The sequence below is a fragment of the Piliocolobus tephrosceles genome, chromosome 8 (genome assembly GCF_002776525.5).
Source record: "Piliocolobus tephrosceles isolate RC106 chromosome 8, ASM277652v3, whole genome shotgun sequence".
NCBI lineage: Eukaryota > Metazoa > Chordata > Mammalia > Primates > Cercopithecidae > Piliocolobus > Piliocolobus tephrosceles.
Window position 1 is genome coordinate 8,919,354 of NC_045441.1, and position 21,416 is coordinate 8,940,769.

Sequence of the window (21,416 nt, forward strand, 5' to 3'; positions counted from 1 at the left end):
CCGCAGCACTCCACGGAGCTGGAGGGAGCTGGGAACACGTGGCAGCCCTCATTCCTTCCAAGTTGGAGGGACAGGAGACCCTCGCTCCCAGGAGTAGCTGCAGCAACCCAGTCACAGCCACAAACCCGGGCTCCCCTTCAGCAGTGACTCCACCAGCTTTCACAACACGGAAGTCAAACTTAGGCACCCACAGTTTCTAGGGTGCCCTTCAGGAACTTTTATTTGTTCAGGGCAGCCAGCCAAATTTTAAGCGCAGTGTCTCTTTGTAATCATAAATCATTATGTTTCATGATTCTTTCAACACTTTCGTCTTTGAGTTCTTTCAAAACTCTTGGGTGGATACCACCTGATCTTGTTGGCTGAGCTTATTTGCTGACTAGGTCAAACCCCAAGGTCTAGAACCTTGGGGTTACCAACGTTATTGCCTACATTCCTTCTGACTGTCTTTGGGACCAATAACCTCATTTCTTGGAATCCATCCTTAGGAAGTAATCAAAGATGTTGAGGCCAGGCGCAGTGGCTCACACCTGTAATCCCAACACTTTGAAAGGCCGAGGTGGGCAGATCACTTGAGGCCAGGAGTTCGAGAGCAGCGTGGCCAACATGATAAAACCCCATCTCTACTAAAAATACAAAAATTAGCCAGGCATGGTGAGTGCACACCTGTAATCCCAGCTACTTGGGAGGCTGAGGCATGAGAATCGCTTGAGCCCAGAAAATGGAAGTTGCAGTGAGCCGAGATCACGCCATTGCACTCCAATGGCAACTGAGGGAAACTCTGTCTCAAAAAAAAAAAGAAAGAAAAGAGGCCAGGTGCAGTGGCTCACACCTGTAATCCTAGCACTTTGGGAGGCTGAGGCTGGCGGATCACTTGCCGCCTCTGCCACCCCTGAAACAGCACGAACAACCCTTCCTCTTCCTCCTCAGCTTACTCAATGTGAAGACAGTGGGGATGAAGACCTTGATGATGATCTATTTCCACTTAATGAATAGTAAATATATTTTATCTTCCTTAAAAAAGTGTTCACATGATATGAATGTAGCAGATACTTCCAGGATACCAACCTCCTCTTCAATACAACTACAACTATGGTTTTGAACAGGGTTTAAAATAATATCAATAAATATGTATTTGTATATGAAAACAGGAAAAAGGTAAACCAAAGGCATGGGGGTTGTGTTAGGGTACAGGGATTAGAGGTAATTATTTTTCTCCATTTTGCAAATTTCCTTTAACGATAGTGTCGTGGCTGTTTTATTTTTTTTTTTTTTTTTCTTTTTTACCGGATACGGAGTCTAGCTCTGTCCTAGGCTGGAGAGCAGTGGCGCGATCTCGGCTCACCTCCGCCTCTGGGGTTCAAGTGATTCTCCTGCCTCAGCCTCCCAAGTAGCTGGGACTATAGGCGTGCGCCACTATGCTCAGCTAATTTTGGTATGTTTAGTAGAGATGGGGTTTCACCATATTGGCCAGGATGATCTCAATCTCTTGACTTCATGACCCACCCACCTTGGTCTCACAAACTGCTGGGATTACAGGCATGAGCCACCGTGCCCGGCCCTTTTTTTCTTTTTTGAGATGGGATCTTGCTCTGTGGCACAGACTGGGGTGCAACGGCGCAATCATCGCTCACCGCAGCCTCAACTTCCTGGGCTCAATCCATCCTTCTACCTCAGCCTACCAAGCAGCTGGGACCACTGGCACACGCCGTCATGCACCCAGATAATTTTAGTATTCTTTGTAGAGACAGGGTCTCATTACGTTGCTTAGGCTGGTCTCCAACTCTTGGGCTCAAGAATCCTCTCGTCCCCGCCTCCCCAAGTGCTAAGATTACAGGCTTGAGTCATCATGTCTGGCCCTGTCATTGCTTTTTAGTTTTCAAACATTTTTTAAATGGTAAATCTGGCCGGGCGCGGTAGCTCACGCCTGTAATCCCAGCATTTTGGGAGGCTGAGGTGGGTGAATCACCAGGTCAGGAAATCAAGACCATCCTGGCCAATATGGTGAAACCCTGTTCTCTACTAAAAATACAAAAATTAGCCGGGCATGGTGGTGTGCGCCTGTAGTCCCAGCTACTCAGGAGGCTGAGGCAGGAGAATCGCTTGAACCTGGGAGGTGGAGGTTGCAGTGAGCCAAGATCTAACCAGTGCACTCCAGCCTGGGTCACAGAGCAAGACTCCATCTAAAAAAAAAAAGTAAATCTCTCCAAGCAGTAAGAGTTATGTAACCAAGCTACTGAGTTCAGTTTCTCCCATGAACTCGTCTCGGAACACAGTGGAAGTCACAACCATTAAAGCCTGTAGTCCCCACGACCCTTGCACAAGGTGGCCCCCTCTTATGCATGCCTTACCCTGCAAGGCTGTAATTGTGGTAGGTTGTGAAAGCACTTTGAAAGTAAAAGTGTCTGTTGTTACTCCGAAAACTGCTTTTAAACGGCTATAATAGCATATGCCACATGAGCAAAGCACAGAACCTTATAACTATGCTTGCTTGTGGAAAGACATCCCTTGTCCACAGACCAAGTATTTGAAACTACCACTCCACACAGCTCCAGGGCCCTGAGAGAAGCTACCATGGCAGCTCTGGGAAACCAGCCACCCTTGGCTTCACTTTGATCTTCCTCTGTCTACACCCTTGTTTCATTTCCTCTGCCACAGACGTTCAATTACCAGGTACTATTATTGCTTGATAATAACTATAATTACTACAAGGACTGCCTGAGATGAAAAAGGTGAAATCGAACTTTCACATGGACTCCTGTCTGAGCTGGGGAGTTTGAGTCAGGGACAGCCTGAAACCCCCCACCACCCGCTCCCGTTGGTCCCCGCATTAACTGGGGACGAACAAGGACCGCACCCTCCAACCTGGAGGCTTGAAAACTCAAGGGCAAGCGCCTTGACCAGCGATTCGGAAACCAAGATGCAAAGTCCTCCCGCGCTCCTAGAGAGGACCCGGAAGCGCGGCGCGGTCCCGGAAGACGAGGTGCTGACACACTTCCGGCCTTTGTGACTCATTGTGTCTGTGTCGAGGCGTCGGGAGGGCCTAAATCTGTGTGCGGTGCCCTTCGGCCGGCCTGAGTCCCAGAGTCAGCTCCCCTTTCTCGCCCAGCGCCCCCAGGCCGCTCCCGGGGCTCACGGTGAGACTTGGGGCCGGCCTCTGGGGTGGGCGGGCGGGGCCGCAAAGGTGTGTACGCGAGGGTGGGCTCCGCAGCTGCGGCCCTGGGACCCCCTCCAGGCGGCCCCGGTGTTGTGAGAAGAGAGTCCATGCCCCTGCCTCCTGGCCGGGCCCGGCCGTAGGAAGCATCGCTCTCCCTGGGAGACGTCCCCGCCCCACCTCCGGGACCAGGCGGGGAGGGGGCGAGGGTTTCAGTGGCCGAGGGTGCCCGGAGACGTGGGGAGAAGCCGTCTGCGGGCCCCTCTCCCGCAGTGTCGTCATCGCCCTTGGACGTTTCTGCAAAGGGGGTCGCGAGCGAACCGACCCCGGTCTTGATTTTTCTGCTCTCCCTTCGTCGCCATTTGCTTTGATTCCGGTGAGGTGTTTTTTCCCCCCTGGGTCCTTCGAGACCTTGAGGTGAAATGAGCGGAAGGATGAGAGATGGACACATTTTGAGGTGCCGCATACGTTTCCAGACCTGCCTTTCCTCCTCCTACCCTCATCACTGAGTGGTGATTAAACAGTATTTGAAGCCTAGTCATAGTGGATAAAGAAGTGATTGGGATCTAGTAGAGATTATATACACCCCACTCTTTCAGCTTGATGGAATGCTTTGAAGGCTTTGGAAAAGATCTGTCTGGGACGTTAGGTGGATTTTTAAATTCTGGATAGTTGCTCTGTTTGACATGGAGTGGGGTGAGAAGTGAAGGGAATTTGTGGAAATTGCACTGTGTCACTAGGAGACTGATTAGCTGAGTGACCTTGGATAAGACAAGACACACCAAGTCTTAATTTCGCCATCAATAAAAACTAACTGGATTTTCTCAAAAGGCCCTTCCGACTTCGAAGTGATTTGGTCAATGTAATTGAAAAATTAACCAGAGGTTAGCCTGACACTCCTCCGTCCCTCCCCTCCCTTTCCTGCAGTGCCCCCGGTACACAATAAGATACTTTCATTATAGAGAGTGGCTGTTCCATGGCCTGCGACCAAAGAAAGCATTTATTGTACGGGCCAGTGCTAGGCGGATTGGAGGCGGTCAATAAATACTTGTTAAATTGAATTGTGGAGAATTCATTGTAACCACATCAACAAAGCACTGTTAGTATATATGCTGAACAAATGTGGGGAAATCGCTGTGTTACATAGGTAACCCTGGTGATTTGCCCCAGAATGTGTATCCAGGTTTGTATCTTCTCTGTATTACCATACAAGATTCTTGTTTATTTCAGGCAGTTTTCACCACTCTTAAAATACTAACGAGGAAGCTAGCTACTTAGTCTTTTCCTCATTCTCGATTTAAAAGCATTTAAAATACGGATGAATAGCATATTAAATCTAACATTTTCATTCTGTGGGAGTATCAATATTCTTTGAATAGCTAGATGTCTTTTAAGATAACTTTTTCATATTAAAACATTTGATAGCTCTTTTAAAAAAATGAGGGTAAAGGGCAATGTATTTAAACTTTTTTTTTATTTTTTGAGACAGAGTCTTGCTCTGTCGCCCAGGCTGGAGTGCAGTGGTGCAATCTCGGCTCACTGCAACCTCTGCCTCCCGAGTTCAAGCGATCCTCCAGCCTCAGCCTCCCGAATAGCTGGGACTACAGGCACGTGCCACAAGGCCTGGCTGATTTTTGTGTTTTTAGTAGAGACAGAGTTTTGCCATATTGACCAGGCTGGTCTCGAACTCCTGATCTCAGGCAATCCGCCCACCTCGGCTTCCCAAAGTGCCGGGATTACAGGCGTGACCCACCGTGTGCCCAGCCTTTATTTACACTTTCAACACTATGCCCTGGAAAAATACTGGGCTGTTTAGAAAACAGCCTTTGAGCTTGTAACTTCAAGCCCTTGTTTAAGAAAATCGTTTCTGTTTATCCTAGGTGAGAACTTGAGGTATCAGCTGCTGGGGGTAATTTTATTTCAAGCGGATGGTATGTCAGTATGTTTTTCAGCCCATATTGACCCAGAGGTAGTTTCATACTATCTGGAACCCCCACCCTACCCCCATTTGACTGATAAGGATACAAAATGCCAGAGAAGTTAAATACCTCACTCAGGGATGTGCCACTTATTTGTGGGAGACTAGAATTCAGTTATTGACGCCTGTGCAGCTTTCACTATTACCGGAGTTGTCCCATTGCTTAATCTTTTAAGCAGGCTGAAAATTGGAATGTACAGTTACATCTTTTAAGCTTATTGAAAAAAATTAAGACATTTCTGTAGTGCCTAGTAAATGCCAGGCACTATTTTAAGTGCTTTGTATTTATTACCTGATTTAATCCTCACAACAACTCTATGGGACAAATGCTGATTTTTACTCCCATTATACAGATGAGGAAACTGACGCATAGAGAGGTTAACTTGTTGACTTGCCTAAGGTTGTCAACTAGTAAGGGGTGGAGCAGCTTTCATGCTAACCTGAAACTCATCCAGCTAGCCCGTGGAACAAATTTGAGGGCAACATTGAATGTAGAATGAACGGGCTTTTAAAAAATAGTAACATTGGGCCAGGCACGGTGGCTCAAGCCTGTAATCACAGCGCTTTGGGAGACTGAGGCGGGCAGATCACGAGGTCAGGAGATCGAGACCATCCTGGCTAATATGGTGAAACCCCATCTCTACTAAAAATACACAAAAAAAAAAATGGCCAGGCGCGGTGGCTCACGCCTGTAATCCCAGCACTTTGGAAGGCACGAGGTCAGGAGATTGAGACCATCCTGGCTAACACCGTGAAACCTCGTCTCTACTAAAAATATAAAAAAATTAGCTGGGCATGGTGGCGGGCACCTGTAGTCCCAGCTACTCAGGAGGCTGAGGCTGGAGAATGGCGTGAACCTGGGAGGCAGAGCTTGCAGTGAGCCGAGATCAGGCCACTGCACTCCAGCCTGGGTAACAGAGCAAGACTCCATCTCAGAAAAAAAAAAAAAAAGTAACATTGTCAATTCAGTCAAGGGTATTCTTGAAACAGGCTTGCAAGGAATCATGCTAAGTGGTCTAAGAAGTACAAAGAGGCATGCTCTTGATAATCTAGTTGAGGAAGAAGGCAAGAAAATTACAGAGAAACGTCATGAGAAATTACCTAGCAAATGTTTGGTAAAGATTATTAGGGCCTTTTAGAGACAGTAGAGAAGACTCTGTGCTCAGATCATCTGGCAAACCTAAAACAAAACCCAGCCTTTCCACTGCTGTGATGGGTCTTCCCTAGACCCCAGAGTAGGAGCAGAGAGATACTGAGGGTGAGGATGAGGACCTATCCCAGTTGGGGGCAGAGGGAATGTGCCAATATCCGTGTCTATTTCCCCCAGACTCATATCCTCCTTAGAGTTGTGTCCTGTTGATTCCCACTGACCTAAGAAATGTTCTGCTCAATAGCTGAGGCAGGATAAAACTTGCACAGAAGTAGGGATTTCTGGTGGCTGGACTCGCTATCACACTAGTTCTGCTCAGTTACCATGTTTGAAGATCCCACCTGGTTATGTTGTAGACAGTCCCCACTTGAATCTTCTGCTGTGGCTCCTCCCTTTCCCAGGAAGGGCTTCAGTCACATAGTGACCCTCCAGTGAAAACTGGGTGGTAGATGAGCCCCGTTTCTGAGTGATTTTTTATTTTTTTCTTCGAGAAAGAGTCTCACTCTGTCACCCAGGCTGGAGTGCAGTGGCATGATCTCGGCTCACTACAGCCTCCATCTCCCAGGTTCAAGTGATTCTCCTGCCTCAGCTTCCCGAGTAGCTGAGCTTACAGGCATATGCCACGCACCCAGCTAATTTTTCTATTTTTAGTAGAGATGGGGTTTCACTATGTTGGCCAGGCTGGCCTCAAGCTCCTGAGCTCAGATGATCCACTCTCCTGGGCCTCCCAAAGTGCTGGGATTACAGGCATGAGCTACCGTGCCTGGCCCTGATTGGTTCTTCATTGTCAGCTTCATAGGCCTTCATTTTAGGATCTGTATACCCCACATGTTAGGTACAAGATAAATTTTGTATAATGGTTAAAGAGTTTAAATTGGGGAGTCACTTTTATTTCAAATTCTGCCTCTACTATGTACTTACTGGGTGACCTTGGGTAGGTTATTTAATGGCAGTATACCTCATTTATTTTTATTATTATTATTATTTTTTGAGATGGAATCTTGCTCTGCTGCCCAGGCTGGAATGCAATGGTGCAACCTGGACTCAGTGCAGCCTCTGCCTCCCAGGTTCAAGCGACTCTCATGCCTCAGCCTCCCAAGTAGCTGAGACTACAGGCATGCACCACCACACCTGGCTAATTTTTGTATTTTTAGTAAAGACAGGGTTTCGCCATGTTATCCAGGCTGGTCTTGAACTCCTGACCTCAGGTTATCTACCTGCCTTGGCCTCCCAAAGTGCTGGGATGACAGGCATGAGCCACTGCGTTGAGCCTCTCAGTTCTTTACATAGTGAGATAAGTGTAGCTACCTCCTAAGATTGTTATGTGGTCAAGTGAAAATGCTTAAATACCCAGTACCTAGAAAGCACTCAGGAAACGTTGGCTCTTACTGTTATACTTATGAGAGGGTTCTTGAACAGCGAGGAGAGGCAAGTGGTGTTTTAGCTTAGCTTTAAAGGATAAGTAGGATTTGAAAAGGCAGAGAGGACTCGGTGGGAAGTCCCAGGCGTGGAGTGTGATGTGAGGAAAGGATGGCAGTCAAAATACAAGGCATATGTAGGAAATACTGACGAGAGTGCTTTTGTTGCATAGCGAAGGTTTATGGGGGGATTGATGGGAAAAGAAGCTTGAGGGGAAGTTGGGACCAGGCACTGGAAAGTATTGACTACAAGGCCATAGAGTTTTAGAAAGAATAATCTGAGAGGTGGATCGTGGTAGAGAAGGGAGAAAATGAAGGCAGGGAGCCAAAGAAAGGAAGCTGGACTTCATGGAACTAGATAAAAAAATTAAGTATGGCCTGTAATCCCAGCACTTTGGGAGGCTGAGGCAGGTGGATCACTTGAGACCAGGAATTTGAGACCAGCCTGGCCAACATGATGAAACCCTGTCTCTACTAAAAGTACAAAAATTAGCCGGGCATGGTGGTTAGTGCGTGTAATCCCAGCTACTCAGGAGCTGAGGCAGGAGAATCTCTTGAACCCGAGAGGCGGAGGTTGCAGTGAGCTGAAATCATGCCATTGCACTCCAGCCTGGGCGATAAAGCAAGACTCCGTTTCAAAAAAAAAAAAAAAAAGATGATTTTTGTGCTGTTATATGTACACGATCCCCTTTTCACCAAAATTAAGAATGTGGTTAGTGAGAGCCATATAACCAAAAATACTTTTACTAGTTTAAAACTCTTGGTTTGGCCGGGCGCGGTGGCTCAAGCCTGTAATCTCAGCACTTTGGGAGGCCGAGACGGGCGGATCACGAGGTCAGGAGATCGAGACCATCCTGACTAACACAGTGAAACCCCGTCCCTACTAAAAAAAATACAAAAAACTAGCCGGGCGAGGTGGCGGGCGCCTGTAGTCCCAGCTACTTGGGAGGGTGAGGCAGGAGAATGGCGTAAACCCAGGAGGCGGAGCTTGCAGTGAGCTGAGATATGGCCACTGCACTCCAGCCTGGGCGACAGAGTGAATACTCCATCTCAACAAATAAAAATAAAAATAAAAAATAAATAAATAAATAAAACTCTTGGCTTAACTCATCATGATAAAGCAGTCGAATTGTCTGTTTCTGAAACTTTAATTTGATGCTTAGTTTTGATGGCTGTAGAGGTGAAAAAGATAAATTCAGAAAGATGTGTAGCTTCAGATGGAAGAATTACAGTGTCAGTTCTGCTTAGTAACTTGTGATTGATCCAACCCATCAACCATGCTAAATTTTTGTTGTTGAAATTCAAAGAGTATATTCTTACAAACTAATCAGGCGGTGGCATTTTATATTTTTAACAAATAGGCTTAAGACCCACCTGAAATTCCTCATTTGAAAGATTTTTAAACAGGTTAGAAAACATTTCCGAGTCTCACTTTGTTGCCCAGGCTGGAGTGCAGTGGCGCAATCTCAGCTTACTGCAACCTCGACCTCCTGAGTTCAAGTGATTCTCCTGCCTCAGCCTCTCAAATAGCTGGGATTACAGGCACCTGCCACCATGCCCAGTTAATTTTTTGTATTTTTAGTAGAGACGAGGTTTCACGATGATGGCCAGGTTGGTCTTGAACTCCTGACCACAGGGGACCCCTGCTCCCCCGCCTCAGCCTCCCAAAGTGCTGGGATTATAGGCATGAGCCATCTCACCCAGCCCCAAGTTCCTAAAGTATGAACATAGATGGGTTTTTCCTGGATACTTGATATCATTTTTGGCAATTAAATTGCATAGCAATGGAACCATTTCATACAGCTGTTCTTGTAATTGCTCTTTCTTCACACTTTTTTTAAAGAAGCTACTTTCTCACTCATTGGTGACTTTTTCTTTGATTTAGATTGACATTGGTTTTTACCTCCTAATGTGGCTAAAACGTTGCTCTATATAGAAGCTTCATCTGTGCCATTTTCTTGTTGTTCACATCTGTTTATATTACTAGTGTGTCCTGCAATTGTGGTTTCTCTACAAGAATCTTTTTTTTTTTTTTTTCCTGATAGGGCCTTGCTCTGTCACCCAGGTTGGAATGCAGTGGCATGATCATAGCTGACTGCAACCTCAAACTTCTGGTCTCACGTAATCCTCGCATCTTAGCCTCCTGAGTAGCTGTGACTGCAGACATGGTCCCCATGCCCAGCTAATTTTTTTCTTTTTCATAGAGACAGGGTCTCGCTATGTTGCCCAGGCTGGTCTCAAACTCCTGGCCTCAAGCATCCTCCTGCCTCATCCTCCCAGAGGGCTGGAATTATAGGCATGAGCCACCACATCTGGCCACAAGAATCTTTAAAGCTGTTTGTCTCTTTTATGAGAGTAAGATTAGTTAAAGCTGGATTTTTTCTTTTTTCTTTTTTCTTTTTTTGAGACAGAGTCTTGCTCTGTGGCCAGGATGGAGTGCAGTGGCACGATCTTGGCTCACTGCAGCCTCAGCCTCCCAGGTTCAAGTGATTCTCCTTCCTCAGCCTCCCAAGTAGCTGGGACTACAGGTGCACGCCACCACGCCCAGCTAATTTTTGTATTTTTAGTAGAGACAGGGTTTCACCATGTTGACCAGGATGGTCTCAATCTCCTGACCTTGTGATCCCCCCGCCTTGGGCTCCCAAAATGCTGGAATTACAGGCATGAGCCACTGTGCCTGGCCAAAGCTAGATTTAGAAATCCATTATTTCACATAACTGGTCTCAGATAAACCGGGCTACATCACAGTGTCTAAAATGAACAACACCTGTGACAGGTCAGCACAGACTAAGTAAGGGTATTAGTGTCAATTTGTATGTTAAATATGGCTTAATTTCTCTCACTTTTAAGATACGGACATTCTGATTGTTTTCTTTCTGTATCCCTTGCAGATCATCTTGTACTTCGGAAACCACAATTTAGACTGCCCAGGGCACCCATAAAAATAGCAAAAGTAGCTGGATGGTACAAAAGTAGGTCCCAGGGCTTCAAATTTGGTTGAATATTGACTCCAGTAGGCGGCCACCTGCTACTGAGCAAACCTAATCCCGGTTATGTCATCTGTAAAACGGCACTTAACAGTTTGGCCGACGTGCTAGGGCTGTTGTGGGGACAAAAGAAGATGGTGCATGTACTGCTTTAAGCTTGGCACCTGGCACTCTGTTAACATTCAGCTCTCTGGGCTGGGCACTGTCCATGCTCCATTTCATAACCTGCTGTCCACCTGCAGGTAAATCACTCTGACTCCAGGCAAACACCCTGAGGGTGGAGTTGGCCTGTTTGAGGTTTCTGTTTGCAAATCTTGATATATGAAGTGACAGTGAAGACTGTAGTTTTTTCCTCTATTTTTTAGGATTTTTTTTTTTTTGACAGAGTTTAACTTCTTGTCTCCCAGGCAGGAATACAGTGGCATAATCTCAGCTCACTACAACCTCCGCCTCCTGGGTTCAAGTGATTCTCCTGCCTTAGCTTCCCGAGTAGCTGGGATTACAGGCACCCGCCACCACACCCGACTAAGTTTTGTATTTTTAGTAGAGACGGAGTTTCACCATGTTGGCCACGCTGGTCTCGAACTCCTGACCTCAGGCGATCCGCCTGCCTTGGCCTCCCAGAGTGCTGGGATTACAGGCATGAGCCACCGCCCCTGGCCTCAGGAGCGTTCTGATAGTGCTTCAGTGTGCTGCCTCCTATGAAGTGTTAGCAGCACAGATCACTTTTTGTAAAGGTACGTACTAATGACTTTTTTTTTTATACTTCAGGAATAGTACAGAAACACATCATAAAACCTCCCAGGACATAAAGTTGAGCACAGACCCTGTTTGGATCAAGTCAGTTCCTGGAGCCTGAATGATGACTGCTGAATCACGGGAAGCCACGGGTCTATCCCCACAGGCTGCACAGGAGAAGGATGGTATCGTAATAGTGAAGGTGGAAGAGGAAGATGAGGAAGACCACGTGTGGGGACAGGATTCTAGCCTACAGGACACGCCTCCTCCAGACCCAGAGATATTCCGTCAACGCTTCAGGCGCTTCTGTTACCAGAACACTTTTGGACCCCGAGAGGCTCTCAGTCGACTGAAGGAACTTTGTCATCAGTGGCTGCGGCCAGAAATCAATACCAAGGAGCAGATCCTGGAGCTGTTGGTGCTGGAGCAGTTTCTTTCCATCCTGCCCAAGGAGCTCCAGGTCTGGCTGCAGGAATACCGCCCCGATAGTGGAGAGGAGGCCGTGACCCTTCTAGAAGACTTGGAGCTTGATTTATCAGGACAACAGGTAAAAAGAGGTGAAACCTGTCATGTGTGAGCAGCGCACAGACGTTGAAAGTGGAGCCAAAAATACTGGCAGTCTTTAGGTCATTAGGTGGTTATTCCGTCTAAAAAATGTTCTGGCTTTTTCCCGGCATCCACTGGCATACTCATGGTCTGTTTTTAAATATTGTAGTTCCCATTTACAGAGTGATTTACCCACAAGCACAACCTGTCTGTCTTCAGGTCCCAGGTCAAGTTCATGGACCTGAGATGCTTGCAAGGGGGATGGTGCCTCTGGATCCAGTTCAGGAGTCCTCGAGCTTTGACCTTCATCACGAGGCCACCCAGTCCCACTTCAAACATTCATCTCGGAAACCCCGCCTCTTACAGTCACGAGGTAAGAAGCAAGGTTTCATTTGGGGGAAGGGAAATGATTCAGGACGAGAGTCTTCTTCGTGCTGCTGAGTGCCTGTGATGAAGAAGCATATTAGACCTGGGCAACATAGTGAGACCCCTTCTCTACAAAAAATAGAAAAATTGGCCAGGCGTGGTGGCTCACGCCTGTAGTCTCGGCACTTTGAGAGGCCAAGGTGGGCGGATCACGAGGTCAGGAGATTGAGACCATCCTGGCCAACATGGGGAAACCCCGTCTCTACTAAAAATACAAAAAATTAGCCGGGCGTGGTGGCAGACGCCTGTAATCCTCGGGAGGCTGAGGCAGGAGAATGGTGTGAATCTGGAGGTAGAACTTGCAATGAGCCGAGATCGCACCACTGCACTCCAGCCTGGGTGACAGAGCGAGACTCCGTCTCAAAAAAAAAAAAGAAAAAAGAAAAATTAGCCAGGTATGGTGACGCACACCTGTAATTCCAGCTACTCAGGAGGCTGAGGTGGGAGGATTGCTTGAGCCCAGGAGGTTGAGGCTGCAGTGAGCTGTAATCACGCCACTGTACTCCAACCTGGGCAACAGAGCAAGGACGCTGTCTCAAAAGCTACTTACAGAAAAGAATTAGGCTGGGCATGGTAGCTCACACCTGTAATCTCAGCACTTTGGGAGGCTGAGGCGGGCGCAGATCACTTGAGGACAAGAGTTTGAGACCAGCCTGACCAACATGGCGAAACCCTGTCTCTACTAAAAATATGAAAATTAGCCAGGCATGTTGGTGCATGCCTGTAGTCCCAGCTACTCGGAGGCTGAGGCAGGAGAATCACTTGAACCCAGGAGGTAGAGGTTGCAGTGAGCCGAGAACCCACCACTGAGCTCTAGCCTGGGTGACAGAGCGAGACTCTGTCTTATAAATTAATTAATTAATTAATTAATTAAAAATTTTTTTAAAAAATGAAAAAAGCTGCATGCTTGTTTTTTGTTTTTAGTTATTCTATATTGTTGTCATTATTCCCAAATATTGGGGAAAATACAACTTACAGACCAATCTCAGGAGTTAAGTGTTACTACGAAGGCAAATGAACTATGCATAATGAACCTAGTAGGCATTATTTATTGAATTGTCAGCATTCCAGGTGTCCAGCACATTTTTAATAGGAAAGTTTTGGGAACAGATGTCATTATTTCCAGCCTAGGTTTTAAAACACTCTAGTGTGTCATAAATTATCTTCAAAAGGACCATAAATCTTGTTTAAAGATCCATTTTATTTAAAATGTATAAAAATAATCACTGCACTCCAGCCTGGGTGACAGAGTGAGATTCTGTCTCAAAAAAAAAAAAAAAACTATAGCGTCAGTCTTTTCTAGGTTATTTTCAGAAATTTCAAAGGATGGAAGAACTTTTGAGGGGAGTTGAGGAACACGAAAAAAAGATCAGTTCACAGTCTTATAAATAAAAAGTCATGTTGTTTTTTCCCTTTGATGGAAATATGTAATATCTTTATCCAATTTTAAAATCAAAGTGTGTGCATAGAATGTCTGTAAAAACAAGGAAATGCTAAAAGTACAGTCATTTATCACTTAATGGCAGGGATATGTTATGGTAAGTGCAATGTTAAGTGATTTTGTTATGCAAACATCATAAAGTATACTTACACAAACCTGGGTGGTCTAGCCTACTGCACACCTAGGCTACAGACCTGTACAGTATGTTACTGTACTAAACACTGTAGGGAATTGTAACACAGCGGTATTTGTGTATCTAAACACAGAAAAAGTAAAAACAGAGTATAAAAGATTTTTAGTCCAGGCACGGTGGCTCACGCTTGTAATCCCAGCACTTTGGGAGGCCAAGGTGAGTGGATCACTGGAGGTTAGGAGTTTGTGACCAGCCTGGCCAATGTGGTAAAATCCGGTCTCTACTGAAAATACAAAAATTGGCTGAGCACAGTGGCTCACACCTATAATCCCAGCGCTTTGGGAGGCCAAGGCAGGTGGATCACCTGAGGTCAGGAGTTCGAGACCAGCCCTGACCAACATGGAGAAACCCCATCGTTACTAAAAATACAAAATTAGCCAGGCATGGTGGCACATGCCTGTAATCCCAGCTACTCAGGAGGCTGAGGCAGGAGAATCATTTGAACCTGGGCAGCAGAGGTTGCAGTGAGCTGAGGTCGTGCCATCATCGCGCCATCGAACTCTAGCCTGAGCAACAAGAGCGAAACTAGTCTAAAAAAATATATATATATATATATATACGTACATGTATGGAACACTTATCCATGAACGGAGCTTGCAGGACCGGAAGTTGCTCTGGATGAGTCAGTGAGTGAGTGGTGAGTGACTGTGAAAGCCTAGGACATTACACTACCGTAGACGCTAGAAACACTGTACACTTAGGCTATACTAAATTCATCTTAAAAATTTTTGTTTCTTCAATTTCTAAAAATATGAAAATCAGCCAGGTATGGTGGCTCATGGCTTAATCCCAGCACTTTGGGAGGCCAAGGCGGACGGATCACTTGAGATCAGGAGTCTGAGACTGGTCTGGCCAACATAGTGAAACTCCATCTCTACAAAATACAAAAAATTAGCCAGGCGTGGTGGTGCACGCCTGTAATTCCAGTTACTCAGGAGACTGAGGCACAAGAATCACTTGAACGTGGTAGGCAGAGGTTGCAGTGAGCCAAGATTGCACCACTTCACTGCAGCCTGGGTAACAGAGTGAGACTCTGTCTCAGAAAAAATAAATAAATAAATAAATATCAGCTTACTGTAACTTTTTTACTTTATGAACTTTTTGTTTTTATTTAACTTTTTGACTGTTGTAATAACACATAACTCAAAACACAAACATGTTGCACAGCTGTACAAAAACATTTTTTATTCCCGTATTCTATAAGGGTTTTTCTAGTTAAAAGAAATTTTATTTTATACTTTTTAAACTTTTTTGTTAAAAATTCATACACACTCCAATCTGGGCAATAGAGCAAAAGTCCATCTCAAAAAAGAAAAAAAAAAAAGGCCGGGGCAGTGGCTCATGCCTCTAATCCCAGCACTTTGGGAGGCCAAGGTGGACGAATCACTTGAGGTTAGGAGTTCGAGACTAGCCTGGCCAACATGGCAAAACTCCGTCTCTACTAAAAATACAAAAATTAGCTGGTTTTGGTGGTATACACCTATAATCACAGCTACTCGAGGCTGAGGCACAAGAACGCTTGAACGCGGGAGGCGGAGCTTGCAGTGAGCCGAGATTGCATCACTGCACTCCAGCCTGGGCGACAGAGTGAGACTGCGTCTCAAAAACAAAACAAAACAAAAAAACACGCACCGTGATGTTTAACTCCACCACTGTTGATGTCCTTGTAAGTTTTCTCCACACTCCACAAGCAGAAGTCACGGGGGGGGGGGGTGACCTCAGGAAACTGGAGAGGATATTCATGGTCTTAAGCAGTTGATTATAAAGTTTAGGTTGCCAGAGTAACAATTTCAAAGACCCTGGCACACACAGTTGCTCTTTAGTAAATAGTTCTTAAATGAACTGAGACATGTACATTTATTCTCAATTTCCTCTTTGTCTTGTTTTTCAGAGTGTTTCCTAACTCTCAGAAGGTTAAAAAATTAAGTTCTTGGGACCAGGCACAGTGACTCATGCCTATAGTCCCAGCACTTTGGGAGGCTGAGGCGGGCAGATCATAAGGTCAAGAGATGGAGACCATCCTGGCCAACATGGTGAAACCCCGTCTCTACTAAAAATACAAAAATTATCTGAGCATGGTGGCAGGTGCCTGTAGTCCCAGCTACTTGGGAGGCTGAGGCAGGAGAATCGCTTGAACCCAGGAGGTGGAGGTTGCAGTGAGCCAAGATCGCACCACTGCATGCCAGCCTGGGTGATAGAATGAGACTCCATCTCAAAAAAAAAAAAAACCTTACTTGGTTGGGTGCGATGGCTCACACCTGTAATCCCAGCATTTTGGGAGGCCAAGGTGGGAGGATCACTTGAGCCCAGGAGGTCAAGACTGCAGTGAGACATGTTTGAGCACTGCATTCCAACCTGGGTGACAGAGAGCCCGTTTTATTGTTGTATGGTTTGAAATAGGTACAAAGTTTGGTCATTCAGTTTCAAATTCATTTCTCAAATATACTTGTATCTCACCAACATCATCTATCTACCAGTAACATTTCCAAATCTAATAGTACTTGGTGGCCGGGCGCGGTGGCTCAAGCCTGTAATCCCAGCACTTTGGGAGGCCGAGACGGGCGGATCACGAGGTCAGGAGATCAAGACCATCCTGGCCAACACGGTGAAACCCCGTCTCTACTAAAAAAATACAAAAAACTAGCTGGGCGAGGTGGTGGGCGCCTGTAGTCCCAGCTACTCGGGAGGCTGAGGCGGGAGAATGGCGTAAACCCGGGAGGCGGAGCTTGCAGTGAGCTGAGATCTGGCCACTGCACTCCATCCTGGGCGACAGAGCGAGACTCCGTCTCAAAAAAAAAAAAAAAATTAAAAAAAAAAAAAAAAAGTACTTGGCAAGAGGTGGAGCGGGGGTTAAATTATACAATTTAAGATTTTCCTACTTCTTACGCATCACAGTTATTGTGATCATATGATAATGTTAAACTTTTGTCTCTCAGCATTTGAACCATGCATACATCTTATCAAAAAACAAACAAAAAAAACCCAATATTTATTGTGGCCAAGTGAGGGAGAAAAGTAGAGGGACGAAAAGTGGCCAAAACTTAGCCAGAGGTGGCCGGGCGCAGTGGCTAACACTTGTAATCCCAGCACTTTGGGAGGCTGAGGCGGGCAGATCACCTAAGGTCAGCAGTTTGAGACCAGCCTTACCAACATGGAGGAACCCCACCTCTACTAAAAATACAAAATTAGCCAGGCATGGTGGCGCATGCCTGTAGTCCCACCTACTCTGGAGGCTGAGGCAGGAGAATCTCTTGAACCCGGGAGGCGAAGGTTGCGGTGAGCTGAGATCGCACAGTTGCACTCCAGCCTGGGCAACAAGGACAAAAGTCTGTCTCAAAAAAAAAAAAAAAAAAAACCAGAGCTAAGGAGACCTCCTTACTTCCCTCCCTTTCTGGATATTGCTACTAAAGTGTTTTTTTTTGGGGGGGGTGGTGTTTCATTGAGTCATTGAGACGGGGTCTCACTGTCATCCAGGCTGGAGTGCGTGATCATAGTTCACTACAGCCTTGACGCCTTGGACTCAAGCGATCCTCCCGCCTCAGCAGCTACTGAAGATTTTAAAGCTGTGTTGTGTTTTCCACAAGTGTAGGCATAAATGGGATTCTCATATCCTGGTATCGTTCCTGGGACTGGAGGAAATTAGGAGCCAGACTTCAGTCATGGGCTGAAGGTACCCACTTTCATAGCTGGGTTCCCATCCTGGCTCTGCCACTGGGAATGTAACATTAGGGAAGTCATTTGCACTCTCAGAGACTCAGTTTCCCCTTCTTTAAAATAAAAGGGTTGGACCAGGTGATTAGGACCCTTTTATGACTCCTGGTCAGGAGTAGAGGTCTTGGGAAAACTGAGGCCCTGTGTTCTCTCATTTGTGTTGTCTGGAATTCTCTGTTTGGGACCTAAACATTGAACAGTGGCTGGTGCAGGAAGGAACATGCCCCGAGCCCTTCTTTGAGCAAGGCTCAGAGCAAGCTGATTTACTCACAGCCCCTTTCTCCTCCCCCAGCTCTTCCTGCTGCCCACGTTCCTGCTCCCCCTCATGAGGGTAGTCCCAGAGACCAGGCGATGGCGTCTGCACTATTCACAGCGGATTCCCAGGTGAGCTGTGGCCCCTCTGCTCTCCTGAGTCCCCAGCGTCTGCCTCTGTTCCTGAGCTCTCTTCGTGGTCTCCACAGGCCACTCTGGATGCCCCTGCTCTCAAAGAAGCCCCAACCCTGTCCCCTCCTTTTTGCATCTTTCTACCACAAACTTCCCCCCACCCCCAGGTTCTGGCCACCCTTTTCTTCCCAGCATCCTGTAGCTTTGCAGCCACCTCTGTTCCTGACTCCAGGTTTGAGCAATGGGATTGTCCCTGAGTTTGGGGGGAAATGACTGTTTGTCTCCTGTTATTTCAGGCAATGGTGAAGATTGAGGACATGGCTGTGTCCCTCATTCTGGAGGAATGGGGATGTCAGAATCTGGCTCGGAGGAATCTCAGCAGGGACCACAGGCAGGAGAATTACGGGAGCACATTTCCCCAGGGTAAGATGGATGCATGCTTACTGTCTGATAAGATGGTTTTGTCTCTGTGTGGTAGCTGTGGAATCTCTGATGTGTTCAATTGGGTGTTGGTGAGGAGTTAGAGACTACCTACCCCCTTTTTTAGACCAGATGGAGAGTGAGAATGTTTGTGTTCATTTAATTCCAAAAGCATGGTACTGTGACCCTGATTCCAGGTGGGTTTTTTATCGCTAGATAGTTTTCGCTCTTTAGAATCAGAAATAATTGCATTCCAAGTCTTCACCTCTTCAGCCACTCAGTTGCCTGGGAGGCAGTTCTGCTCCGTTCCCATGGATTACAGTTTAGGTGCCTCTGTCGGGGGAGTATCTCTTTCCTAGCAGAGATGACCAGGCGAACTGATCATCTGTCTAATCCCAACCCATTGTCCTGGTACCACATTCCCGAAACTACCAAGCATCCTTCTGTTGGCTTTCTGTCTTCTTCCATCCTGTGTGATTAGTGTGATTCCAATACACTGCTTTGTATAATTCCACAAACGTGCACCTGGACTGTCCTTGTGATGAGGATTCCAAACTTAATGGTGATTTTCTATGAAGAGCTCTGGGTCCTGGATGTATAGTAAGAACGAGGAAGTTCAAGAGGCATCAGCCAGATAAGACGAGGTGACACTGTTGGCAGACATTTCCATTTGTCTCTGCTGGATCTTAACCCCTCAGGACAGTGCTGCAAGGAAGCCGTCACGTGAGTACAGTAATAGGGAGGTCCGCAGCAAGCTTCTACCTGGAGAGGGCAAAGGGAGTGTGAATACAGCGTGAACATGAAGGATGTTACTAATGAAACATCAAGCTCTGTTTTTGATCAGGCATACATGGGGCTTATAATTTCTCTTGGTATTTGCTCTTTGTACTAGATGAATTTTTTTCTTTTTTTTTTTTTTTTGAGACAGGGTCTTGCTGTTTCCCAGGCTGGCGTGCAGTGCTGCGATCACAGCTTGCTGCAGCCTTGACGTCCCAGGCTCAAGCAATCCTCCCGCTTCAGCCTCCCAAGTAGCTGGGACAACAGGCATGCATCACCATGCCCAGCTAATTTTTGCCTTTTTTGTAGAGAAGAGGTTTCGCCATGTTGCCTAGGCTGGTCTGAAACCCTTGGGCTAAAGTGATCCACCTGTCTCCGCTTCCCGGAGTTCTGGGATTTAACAGGATCGAGCCACTGCACCTGGTCTCCAGCATTGTTTTCTGTTTCTTTTTCATTCTCAGTTATTCTGTGTCAGTCAGTGAAGGGTTTAATTATTTATACTAATGTTGTAACTACCTTTTTCACCTACTCCTCTGTTACTTGAGCACTGTCAGCTCTGTGCTCCTCTCCCTGGTGGAGAGAAACTATTCCGTGTTTTCTGAATAGTTTTCGGAAACTATTCCGAAGGTTTCTGTAGCCTGCCAGGTTCAAAACAAGTTCCTTGGCCAGGTACACTGGCTCACACCTGTAATCCCAATACTTGAGGAGGCTGTGGCAGGAGGATCGCTCGAAGCCGGGAGTTCAGGACCAGCATGGGCAATATAGCAAGACCACTGTCTCTACAAAAAATTTTAAAAATTAGGCAGGGTGGTGCAGGCCTGTAGTCCCAGCTACTTGGGAGGCTGAGGCAGGAGTATCACTTGAGCCCAGGAGATCGAGGCTGCAGTGAGCTGTGCTCATGCCATTGTACTCCAGCCTGAGTGACAGAACAAGACCCTGTCTGAAAAACATAAAGTTTCTTGGCCGGGCGCGGTGGCTCAAGCCTGTAATCCTAGCACTTTGGCTGAGACGGGCAGATCACGAGGTCAGGAGATCGAGAACATCCTGGCTAACATGGTGAAACCCCGTCTCTACTAAAAAAATACAAAAAAACTAGCCAGGCGTGGTGGCGGGCGCCTGTAGTCCCAGCTACTCAGGAGGCTCAGGCAGGAGAATGGTGTAAACCCGGGAGGCAGAGCTTGCAATGAGCTGAGATCTGGCCACTGCACTCCAGCCTGGGCGACAGAGTGAGACTCCGTCTCAAAAAAAAAAAAAAAAAAAAAGGTTTCTTGTTTGCCTGTTAATCATTAGCTTGTTGATAGAAAACCCACAGAATTAGAGAAATATTTACTTTTCCTTTTTAAACTGTATTCATTTCTGCTAATACCACTAATCATTTTCTGTGAAAGACCTGTTGAACTTACAAATACTTGTTAGAAATGGAAATGTGTTAAATGTATACATAAACCTTCCAGTTAATTATCAGGTGATCCAGTAGTAGACCTGTGACCTCTGAAGGCTCCTGCTTCTCATCCCTTCCCTCCTGCCGTGACTTGTTCTCTTCCCTCTGCTCATTCCCCTTGTGTCTGTTTCTTCCCGTCCTCTCCCCATGTTCCCTCTGTTGGCATTTCCCCTTACTCTCCACTCTTGACCTGCGCTCTCATTTTCCAAATTTTTGTTGTTCCAAAACTAGGACAACAGATCTTCCTGTTGCCCCAGTTTTTCCCCTTGTTTTTCTCCTATTTTACTCCAATTAATATTGTGAAGTCAGGCCGGGTGCAGTGGCTCACGCCTGTAATCCCATCACTTTGGGAGGCCAAAGCAGGCAGATCACCTGAGGTCAGCAGTTTGAGAGCAGCCAACATGGTGAAACCCCGTGTCTACTAAAAAAATACAAAAGTTACCTGGGCATGGTAGCATGCACCTGTAGTCCCAGCTACTTGGGAGGCTGAGGCAGGAGAATCGCTTGAACCTGGGAGGCGGAGGTTACAGTGAACCAAGATTGCACCACTGCACTCCAGCCTGGGCGACAGAGCGAGACTCTGTCTCAAAAGAAATAAAAATAGGCCGGGCGCGGTGGCTCAAGCCTGTAATCCCAGCACTTTGGGAGGCTGAGA

At 46.5% G+C, this 21,416-nt stretch overlaps 1 protein-coding gene across 2 annotated transcripts in view; it reads left to right on the forward strand.

Annotated features, from left to right (window-relative positions):
• Positions 1–2,959: 2,959 nt before the first annotated feature.
• ZKSCAN1 (zinc finger with KRAB and SCAN domains 1) overlaps positions 2,960–21,416 on the forward strand; it is a 30,361-nt gene continuing 11,904 nt past the window's right edge. For both annotated transcript variants that reach the window (XM_031935991.1, XM_031935990.1), the window contains exons 1-5: positions 2,960–3,134; positions 11,456–11,969; positions 12,188–12,341; positions 18,032–18,123; positions 18,420–18,546. In XM_031935991.1, coding sequence (XP_031791851.1) covers positions 11,544–11,969; positions 12,188–12,341; positions 18,032–18,123; positions 18,420–18,546 — 799 coding nt within the window. In that variant the 5' untranslated portion in view covers positions 2,960–3,134; positions 11,456–11,543. The remainder of the gene's footprint in view (positions 3,135–11,455; positions 11,970–12,187; positions 12,342–18,031; positions 18,124–18,419; positions 18,547–21,416) is intronic.